General features: G+C 37.7%; 1 protein-coding gene across 2 annotated transcripts; it reads left to right on the top strand.

Annotated features, from left to right (window-relative positions):
* The first annotated feature begins 927 nt into the window (after positions 1–927).
* On the top strand, positions 928–7,506 carry LOC100893097. Of its 2 annotated transcripts, none has more exons than XM_030978144.1 (7): positions 928–1,188; positions 1,334–1,411; positions 1,562–1,792; positions 2,750–2,956; positions 3,963–4,244; positions 5,866–6,126; positions 6,624–7,506. In XM_030978144.1, the coding sequence occupies exons 1-7, from the start codon at positions 933–935 to the stop codon at positions 7,166–7,168; spliced, it is 1,860 nt and encodes a 619-aa protein (XP_030834004.1). In that variant the 5' UTR covers positions 928–932; the 3' UTR covers positions 7,169–7,506. The 2 variants fall into 2 exon arrangements, with proteins under 2 accessions (XP_030834004.1, XP_030834003.1); XM_030978143.1 differs by having other exon boundaries at positions 6,621–7,506.
* The last annotated feature ends 3,508 nt before the right edge of the window (positions 7,507–11,014 follow it).

Below are 11,014 nucleotides of genomic sequence, written 5' to 3'. Positions count from 1 at the left end.
TGCAAAGTCTGCGGTCTCTGGAGAACTGCTGGATCATGTTTTATGGAGCATTGGCGATGAAAGAAAGATTAGCCCATTCCTTTATGAACTGACCGCCAATAAACGTGAAACTCGATCTAAGGTGTTAGGAAATAAAAGAGACGTTATCGAGGAATCTATGGTTGTCTCGAGGGAATGGCGTGACAAAGAACACAATAAAAATCCAGTCATTCAATTAAGTTTAGCTCTAGAAAGAGCTAAGTGCAAGCCACTAGATAGGACTTTTTTTAAGGGTGAGTACCATGTGTTATTTTCGAAGGTTTCAAGTGATGCTATTTTTTGTGAGAAAATTATTGTGTATCATTCTTGAGTAAAATTGTAAGACTCTGGGGTTTATCAATAACACTTGAGTGACATCATGTGGTTGACAGATCCTAGATGAAGGTTCTGTTGACTTCGTTCATGTTCTTCTCCCATCCTCCCTATCTCCTCTGTCTCTCTTTCTTCGTTATGCTGTCCACTCTGGAAATGGTGCACCCGTATGACGCCCAGTAGCTGATCATGTGGGTTTCAGTGTTATTAGCTTTGGTTGATATTACTTTAACCCGTTTTCTACTGAATTCTCTCTTTCTCATGAGCATACTACAGGGACCACTCGGTGTATGTAGGCAATGGGTTCAATTGAATTTACATCTCACTTAAAAACGCATTTTCGAGACATTTGTTTATTTACATACATGGGACAAAATGTGAGGGACCTAACCAGGAAGTTGGGTTGTTTTATATAATTGTCATGTTCTTTATCTCCTCCCCTCTTCCCATCACACTTCTTCATATTTTTCTTTATGATGTTATTGTAATTAGTGTAGTCATACAGAAAAAATTATACAAGTTAAACACTGGACATCTCACGGCTTCTGATATTTTGTTTTGCCGTAGTTGCTGATCAACTAATGAAGGCGATATCCCCACAAGAGGTAGAAGGTTTCGTCTACAGACTGACAGAAAGACATTGCAAGAGGATTGCTAAGACCGTAGGAATCACCGATCAGAATACAATCGCCACCATCATGGATGAAAACAACGAAGATCTTGTTCTCATTCAGTCAATGGTGAACGACTGGATAGAAGGACAGGAATGCTGCAACTTCGAGAAGAGATGCTGGCTTGATGATGCCACCATCAAAATTGGCCGTCATGATATGACGGGTAAGATTCCATTACAAAATTAACTTAAACTTTGTTTTTGAAAAAGTATGTTTGTTTTAGTTATTACTTATTATCAAGTACATTTTAGATGTCGCGAAGCGTTACTTTGTAGCACCTATCGTGATTTTCTTTTTATGTTTTCCAGATGCATTTGGGACAACCAGCTACAGGGTTAAAACAGGTGATAATCTTGAAAGACCACATCCTGATGCTAGGACGTTCAGTGAGTATACTTTTAGTTATATATTTTAGTAGGTAGTGCACTCTTTATTTATCAGTATTTATTTTCTTGTGACAAAAGAAAGGTACATGATCTATCACTTGAGCCATACACATTATCTTATGCCATTATTTGATTTTGATTAACTCACAGATAGCAGCAGTATATTCGATGATGATCTGGCGTCCTTGCTAAAGCATCTTCCTACAGGTGCGATACCTTTGTTTCTTGAGAAGCTAGGCATCTCAGTTGACGAGGAAGGTGACGATTTGGAGAAGCTGCGATGTTGGAGAGACCAAAATATCAAAGAATCAAAAAGATATTCCCTGCAGGCCCTTGTTTCGATCCATAGTGATGCATTGAACGAGGCGAATGACAGTCATGGTAATTGTCTGGAAATAAATGTATTATGTAGATAGTAGGCCATAGCTAATAATTCGATAAAATATGTTTCTTACAAAGCGTTTTATCACAAACTGACCAATTTGCTTGGCAATCATTATTATTAATACTCCATCTTTGGATTCAATTACTACCCTATACATTACAGTGTACATTCTCCACCCTGGGGGAACATTCCAGCTAGTCGCAGACGCTAATCGAACCAATATGCATGCTACCCATTCACAAATGGGCAGGGAGGAGCAATGCAGATAAAATGCCTTGCTCAAAGACATAAGTTCCGTGCCGGGACTCGATACCACGATTGTTGCTTTCCTAGTTAATCGGATAAACCACTCGAATACGAAACATTTGCTCATAGGCCATAGGAATTTTACCAAGTCAAAACCTCTGGCTAGATACATCCTTCAAAAAGTGTGTCACGGTTCTTTTAGTAACATCATTTACCTTTAAAAATGTATCAATCTACTTAAATAATCTACTCTCCACCCAGGAGAAGCAAATACCTTGTCAGCTTGATTGTAACTCAGCTAAAGTTGGTACTAATAACATATGCTTGGTAAGAATATGATTGCTGGACCTCACGAAGTAAATATAACTAAACATGACGAGACTTGGTTGTAAAATTATGGCAGTATTATTATTATTATTATTATTATTATTATTATTATTATTATTATTATTATCATAATTATAATGTTGTTCTTGTAGCGATCATTTCTATTATGAAATAACACGCATTGAACAACTCATTTTTCAAATGATGTAAACTGTGCATTGTAATGAAAAATTGTCATAAGATTGGGGTTGCTTTCCTGATGTCATCAGCATAAAATATGGAGTGATAACTTTATAACATATAATACCGGTCTACTTTCAGTCGAAAGTACAGGATATAACGAGTACTATAAATATTTGATTTTATCTATTGTTTTTAAGTACTTGACGTGAACGATGATGAACTGGAGAACGTGATTGCAAGCATGACTTCCATGAAACAGATGGAAGAACTCACCTCAAGACTCGGGATAAAAAACGACAAAGAGCAATCACATATTCTTCATCTCACCGAATGGAGAAATAGATGTAAAATGAACGAACGCCGTAAAAAGCTGAGAGAAGCACTCAGTTCTATGGAATTATCAGGTACGTTCTTTTCACATCCCAACTGACACGTCAAACTATTAAAATGTCTTTGAACAAATTAAACCATACAAAACAGGGAAAGGAAGAAATTAAAAAGAGAGAAAACAAATATTGTTAATCATAATATTTGTTTATTGTACATTTGACCGTAAAAGACACGGGACAGTGTCAATTTCTCAATCGCCACTCTATACCCACCCCTTACTACCACGTTGTGGAACAAATTCTGAAGCCCTTTACAATTGCAAGTAAATGACGGTACACCAATTAATGTGTGGATTATACTGGAATAGGTTACGTTGGATGGCACAATTTATAACATTCATTTGATGTAGAGGTGTCGTGGTCGAGTAAATATGTCACCGGACTAATGTCCTTTGGCAAGACATCGATCTACATTTGCCACACGTAACCCAGTTAATGTAAATGGGTACCTGGCAGGAATTATTCCTGAAAATGATAGAACGCCGTAATGGCAGCCGTGCTAAGGCCAGGGTAATAGTCGGGAGCGCCAGGAGTGTCAAGTCTGACAGACATGAGCGCTATAGAAGAACCCACTATTATTATTTGTATTATTATTATTATGAACGGTTAACAACACATGTGCAATTTTTGAACCCGCCTGTCGAGAGATTTCATATCTAATGGTAACACTTTTTGATGTAATCTTTGTTGCCTTTTAACATGTTGAATGTTCACTAATTGATGTAGATCAACTGCCCACGAGGACGATACTATTTTTCTTTATTTGCTTTACGATTTATGTTGTTGTTTGTTGGTTATGTGTGATGTTGGTCTAGACGGCCGTCGCTATCTCTGATCTATCTTGCTGTCTTTTAGTCGACTAGGGAGACCGTATCTACTGTACAACATAACATGCAAACAAAACACCGTTCTCATGCCGACCTCAAAACGTCCTGAGTACGTTCAAACACCCATAGAATGCTAATCATTACGCTGTATACTTCTTCGGTACAAAATTTGCTCTCTGTCTCTTTCCATTTAGGATGCATTGTTGACCGACTTCCTGCAAAACATGTTTACCAAGCTGAGCTGGTACGTTTGGCATGGACTACGTTTTATATCGATGTTTGGCCATTGGCAACGCTTCTTAAAATGGACATGGTCAAAGAAAAAACAGTTGGGGAACCACACATGGAAGGAACTATACATCTTCTGAAACAACAAATGGAGGAGTTGACTGGTCTTGTTATGAATCGCCGCCGTGATTTCTGTTTTGCCATTAGAAATCTTGGATACTTCGATGTTGCTCGTTCAGGCTATTTGGGTAAGGAACATTAACCGATTGAGCATTTTACCTATATCACGAAACATTCTTAATTTAAAGTAGTTTTTTGACGTTTGTGGCACTCAAGTCATCGTCCAGAAGGCAAAATGCATACATGTGGAAAAACATAATATTCTGTTGGAGAGATAACACCAAATAAATATGATCATTATCAGATGGAGCTGGTAAAAATAACGATGTGACATTTATTAGGCTAACTGACATCAAAACCGTCATTCAGGTTTTCTAAAATTTTAAACTTAAATTTGCCTAAAGCAAGTACGGTTACACCTTTCGGACGCATCTATTCAAGGCACTATACTTGCTAATTTAAAGCTATGGTAATTACGAATGCCATGCATATACACTGTTGGTCATAATGGTGGAATAATTATTTTTTTACCCCAATTTATGGAATGATTTTGACAATGATTTATTCCTAATATATCTATATAATAGAATACATTCTCAGATTGTATTGAATAATAATCTGTGATTGTTTGTTTTACGTGACTACTAAAGCAAGTGTATGCTACTATGTTAATCAACTAGGGGACCTACGTCATTAAGTCATAACTGACAGTAATGAGGATTAATGCCTCCTAAAAGGGCACTAATATAGCACATCGACACGGTTTTGATCATGGTGGCTCACAGTACCGAGGTCATTGCTTAGTCACTAAATCATGACCGTACGCAACAGGGGCTAGCGTACGTCGCCGCCCCCACAAATACAACAAGCAAAGAAATTCGATAAATTATCAATAATTCATTGCATTTTGCCCCGATCCCTTTCATAAAATTAATTCCATGTGGGCATGCCTTGAATGCAAGGCCCTACAGAGAAATGTGTCCTGTTTTGGACCGGGGGGATTGCAATTAGTTATTGATAATTCATTGCATTTTCTTTGTTTTTGTTGTATTTGTGTAGGCGGCGACGTACCCTAGCCCTCGCTGTGTATAGTCATGAATCAGTGGCTAAACAATGGCCTCGTTACTGTGAGGCCCCAGACTAAAAACTGTGTCGATCAGCTATATTAGTGCCCTTTTGTGATGCATTAATCCTCATTACTGTCAGTTATGACTTAAGGACGTAGGTCCCCTAGTTGATTAGCATAGTAGCACACACGTGATTTAGCAGTCACGCAAAACAAACACTCGCAGATTATTATTCGATAAAATCTGAGAACGTGTATTATTATTTACATCTCTTGGGAATAAATCATTGTCAAAATCATTTCATAAATTGGGGTAAAAATAATTATTCCACCTTAATGACCAACAGTGTATATGAATGTAAGTATTTATAAGTTCATGTAATAGAACGCATTTTAATAAAGATTAATTTATTTCAAAGCTGTTACATGCCTTTATGTTTCATGAAATTCGGATGAGGACTGCAGCGCTTTGATATGTTCTTCCTCATGCATGAGCAGATTAATTATTGTATAAATTCAGAATGATTAAGACAAAGGGTCACTCTCTCGTTCTGTATAAAGCAAAGTAGCTCTTTTGGATCTATTTCACGAAATGTGCACATTCTTACAAGATCTTGACTACTTTCCCCAGCCTAGGATTTGTTGTTTAACCCCTTAAAAAATTATCTAATCCATGCATCAAGGTTATGACGCAAGCATCAGCGAACTTTGCAACTTGACAACGGACTTGTCGGAAGACGAAATCGTAAAATTGGTAAAGCATTTTGGATTGGAGAAAGATGTTCTTTCAGGTTTTCAAGGAACTACAGGCCCATACGACGACGTCAAACTTATGACGATCTGGAGAAATCAGCTTAGACTACAGCCACTTCACTTCAGATTCGAGCTAGCTTCGGGTCTTCGCGCTGCTGGAAGAACTGACATTGCCAATAGGATCCTCGCCGGTATGCAACATTACAAACAATCAGCCCATAATGTACAATATACAAGACTGACATAATTAGCACCTTTTATAATCTACTGATTTATTTAGATTTGTATCTTTATAATATTTTGTTTTGTATTGCAACTGATATGCTAGCTTTGAATTATTGGAAAGTATTAGCAGGTATGCGTCACCTGATCCTGCCTGGGAGGGCAAAAGCAAACTAAGTCACTGCAAGAACCTTACCCATGATCACTGTTAACCACTGGACCACTACATACCGAGGTCCCCCTCTTCCATCCCCTTCCATCCTCCCTCCCCTTCCCATGTGATTCGAATAGTGCATTAAGTTTATTTACATGCTTAGGTATTGATGTATATTGTATATTGTCCATAAGTTATCTTTACACATACCAGTTATTAATTTTCTGCTTTGTCATAGTTCACATTTTATTTTATTACAAATAAAGTAAGTGCCAATCTTTTGGAATTTTTCTGATTTTCCTTCCTCAGTAGGTGGGCATCACACAACGGAAGTCGATTCCAGTGTTGTAGAACGCATATGTAACAGTCTGGAGGGTGACGAACTGGAAAGGCTCCGTGAACACCTTGGACTGAAAGCTCAGGATGATCAGAATACTACAACAGCAACACTTGTGACGGAGTGGGTGAGAAACTGGTTGAAAGAGTTTGACAAATTATCACCGAAGCAATTAATCACGGACAAGTTAAAATCTCGTGGAAACAGGATTGACAATCTGTTCAGGGCTGGATTTGTGGAACTAGCTGAGGAAGTCATGCTACTCGATAATTCCAGAATTCTACTTGCCAAGCCGGCCGATAAAGGGCGTAAAGATAAATCAAGCGGGGATGAGTCTGACAACGAAGCGGACAGTGAGGAGTATCAGGAGGTATCTGTCGAACAGGCATCTGACACCATGCCAGTCCATGAGAGGGGGTTTGAAAATGCTAGCGACAACGACCCTGAAATCAAGCCTAACAATGAGGAATGCAAGGAGGCATTAAGCAAGCATGAAAGTGGTAGTCACGTTGACCAATGAGCTGTTAGAGGAGACATCTATGGACATAAATTGGAAGTCAACCGGCCAATAATGCAAAGGGGCATCTAGGAGCATGAATTATAAGCGGAGTCGGCGAAAAAGAGTAAAAGGAGGCAGGCATCAAACGGGCATGAATCTGAAATCGAGGTAGCAAATGAGCAGAGTGAAAATACATTAAGCAATCACAATTCTTATTCTAACAACTTAAACAAAACAAGATTCCAAAAACTTGACTTGCAAAATTGACAATTGTGCTACTGCTCTGTCTTCTTCTTCTTCCATTCTTCTTCTTTTCTCTTCTTCTTCTTCTTCTTCTTCTTCTTCTTCTTCTTCTTCTTCTTCTTTTTCTTCTTCTTCTTCCTTTTCTCCTTCTTCGTGTTCTTCTTCTTCGTTCAATTGTCTTCTTCTGTCGTATAAAATGTTGGAGCTAGAGTGACAAATCATATTTTGGAGGTATCCGGGCTGTGAACCACAAGATGCGGGATTCGAGTCCCTTTCGCCACACAAATATCCATTAGTAAAAATGGGTACCTGGCAGGAATATATATCTAAAACTGCTCGGGCGCTGTAATGCCAGCCGTGCTAATGCCGTTGTAATAATGACAGAGCGCCTGGTGTGGCATAATGTACACGACTCTACTATTATTAATTTATCACGTGACACTTTATGATGAGGTTGCTTGGTGCCTCATATGAACCTTGTCAAAACGCATTGATGGTTGGTTGAATACATTATTAAAATACTGAAATTGGCAGCCCTTAGGCTGAATTTTATTACGTATAAAATATATAAACAACTCCACTTGCAGCTCAATGCTGTAACAATTATCAGCATTATATTAAGGAAATTATAAAAAAATTCATAACAGTAGGAAGATGGTGACCACAATAGCATGCCGCATTCTTTCTGTATTGTGCCCGTTTTTGCTCAGTCGTGGCATGCTTAAGCTCGTGTCTGCCCAAGAAAGTCTGTGCATTGTCACATTGCTTGCGCCAAATTTCTTTGGGGTTGTATTGCAAAGATTGGTTCTTTACTTGGCCAATAACTTGGGTATTTAAGCATGCACTTTAAAGAGAAGGTTAAATACTTTGTGAGCGTTATCATTGTATTATACAAGTGTGGAAGAACATAAGATAACAAATGTTCCCTGAAAAGCATGGCCCTTCAAATGCATTCTAAATATGGCATGTAACATCATAAAAGTCGGGACGGAATTTTATGCCACATGTTCGTGTAGTCCCATCTACATCTTTTTGTGTACAGTGCTTGTAACTGTACTAAAACTGAGCTAAATGTATTATCATGTTGATGACTCCAAAACCTTGCAGTACACACTAATACTTATATCCTAGATGATCATTTTTTTCTCATCGATTCTACAACGTTTCTTTCACAATGCAATCAAATGAACAGAACTCAACTTTATCTTGAAATCAACTACTCCATTCCTTAGTCTATATTGTTATTGTTTTATCAATTATTTTTCATATTTTGTTGGGATATTCAAAGGCAAAAACTGTATCAACATGGTTATAGTAAGGATATATTGACTGCTTCGAGAGGCATAGTGGTTTCTATAGGGTCAAGGGAAACTCACAACCTGCTATGACCCCAAGGCGCTTGCGCCGCGGGGTCATAGCAGGTTGTGAGTTTCCCGAGACCCTATAGAAACAACTATGCCTCGAATATTAAAAGCAGTCAATATATATTTTATATACCGAAAAAAAAGGAAAATGTTGACTCACCCATTTAGGTTTCCATCTCTTTGAAGTCATGAATATTATCACCAACAATAACTTGTGTACAGTATGAAATCCAACAAGCTGTGCTCCAGTAGAACAGGGAATACCAAACACGTTTACACGAACAGTAACTTTTGTAGAGGATGAATTCACCAACAAGCTGTGCTCCAGTAGAACAGTAGAACATGAACAGTAACTTTATAAATTCACAAATTCGCAACATATTTACACAGACTGTGATCTTGTCCAGGTCTGCATTCGGAAGTCTGTTTACATCTCCGAGGTCCGTGTTGACATTTCGCAAGAACTCTTCAAATATTTTAATGCCGTATTTTACTGCATACTTCGTATTTTTGCTATCAGCAGAAGCGATTAAGTCTTGCAGCTGAATGTCATCCATAAGTTGAAATCTTGGCATAGCTGTGTCCTCCATTTTGCCTCTTTATTGACAAAAAATTGGAAACAAAAAACCCCAGTATTTTGCGATCGAGATTAGTACACAAAATGGCGATCGGTCGTCTGCGCTGCGTGGATTGGTAGATTCGTCGCCTGAATGCAGCGACCAAAATCGAATTGCACTCAAACACCGTTAACGGTATTGCGCATCGGTCATCGCACAAAAGAAACTTATACGGTAACACGTAAACCAAAATGGGGATCGCAGCAAAATGACGTCACGTTTCACAGCCATGGAAAAAGTGCTATGAAAAATGGATATAAACCGGTAGAGCCGGGAAAAATGACTATGAATTTCAATTAGCGGGCATGGTTAAGAACATGACTGCATTTTCAACCAATCAGAAGACAGGATTAGTAAAGAATCTTAAAATGAGGTATATAATAAGTATTAGGTAGTCAACCATTTTTTTAAACTAATTTCAACAACGCAGCATTTCCTGTATACGATTTTCTAAAAACGGCCCTTCGAAGGGCCACTCCTCCCGATGAATCGCACAAATCCTTCTCATCTATCAACACGGTGTGGAATATATATATATATAGTGTAATATAAATGTGTTGTAGGAAAGGAGGAGAAATAGGTGCTTTCTTTTTTTCATTTGTATATACTATACATTCATTATACACTGCTGCATCCACTTGTATAGTGACGATGATAATGTCAGTACATTTTTAGCAAGTATGATAACCATGTGCTAATACAGCATTTAGTATGTAAATTGTACTTTATCCTTTTTGTAAATCATTCTTACTCATAGTTACGATTTCGTATTACCTCAGTTTCATACATTTTCCTTTTCGTATCTAATATTTTGACAAAGGGCATATATAGGGAAAAGGTCGTGTTGATTCTTTTAAAAAGCGTAATCCGTTCAAAATACATTGATATTTTGTTGTCTTTAAGTGTTTGGCTTTAGAGTTTGACTTTGATGAAAATACTCATCCATGATCTTCAGAGCATAAAGCAAACCCGGAAAAAACAGGAAACCTATAGCTTTGTCTTTACAATACCCACCGAAAATGTATATATTTGATAAGCAGTTTAGGATTCATCCACATGTAAAATTTCCATTTTAGGCAATGAAAATGAAAATACTGCTGATTGTGGAAAACGTTAGATGCATCGGAAACTCTGGTCAGGAGACGATTACCAATAAAACCTGTAATTGTTGCCATACCTTTATAGATCGAAACGCGGATGGATCGTGTATGTAAAACATGCACAATTCTGACCAGCAGTTTACGTCTATTCGTCAAGTAAATAATTTTAGACTACTTGATACGGCCGATTGCCAGATGGATTGCCTGTCTTTCCTCTTTCCTGCTTTTACATATTTTGCGTTTTGCGTTTATAGTTTTTCTATTCGTTCGTTTATTTGCTTTGGAGGATTGACGGTTCATCTATGGTGTGCGATGATGTAAAGGTGTTTATTGTAGCTTACATATCAAATATGTGTTTTCCGAATGCCAATAACAAAGGGACCATTTACTCTCATATTTCTTCTCGAGATATACTCTAGATATATTCGCATTTAGATAACGATATAAGAAGAAAGAGGACATGGTCAATGGAGATATGTAATAGAAAATGTCACTTTGAAAATGCACACAAAAAAAGTATTTATTTTGGATGTTGTTAAAATG

This window comes from Strongylocentrotus purpuratus, unplaced genomic scaffold (assembly GCF_000002235.5).
Source record: "Strongylocentrotus purpuratus isolate Spur 01 unplaced genomic scaffold, Spur_5.0 spur5_scaffold_1, whole genome shotgun sequence".
In the NCBI taxonomy this organism is placed as follows: domain Eukaryota; kingdom Metazoa; phylum Echinodermata; class Echinoidea; order Camarodonta; family Strongylocentrotidae; genus Strongylocentrotus; species Strongylocentrotus purpuratus.
The sequence above is the reverse complement of the archived record's forward strand: the minus strand, read 5'-3'. Positions and strand labels throughout refer to the sequence as shown.

Bases quoted from the DNA above. Each gene is read 5' to 3' on its own strand.
- LOC100893097 (XM_030978143.1), top strand. From the start codon at position 933: ATGAAGGCGATATCCCCACAAGAGGTAGAAGGTTTCGTCTACAGACTG. The intron at 1,412-1,561 runs GTGAGTATACTT...ATTAACTCACAG, and splicing joins TCCTGATGCTAGGACGTTCA to ATAGCAGCAGTATATTCGAT. The intron at 2,957-3,962 runs GTACGTTCTTTT...CTTTCCATTTAG, and splicing joins CAGTTCTATGGAATTATCAG to GATGCATTGTTGACCGACTT.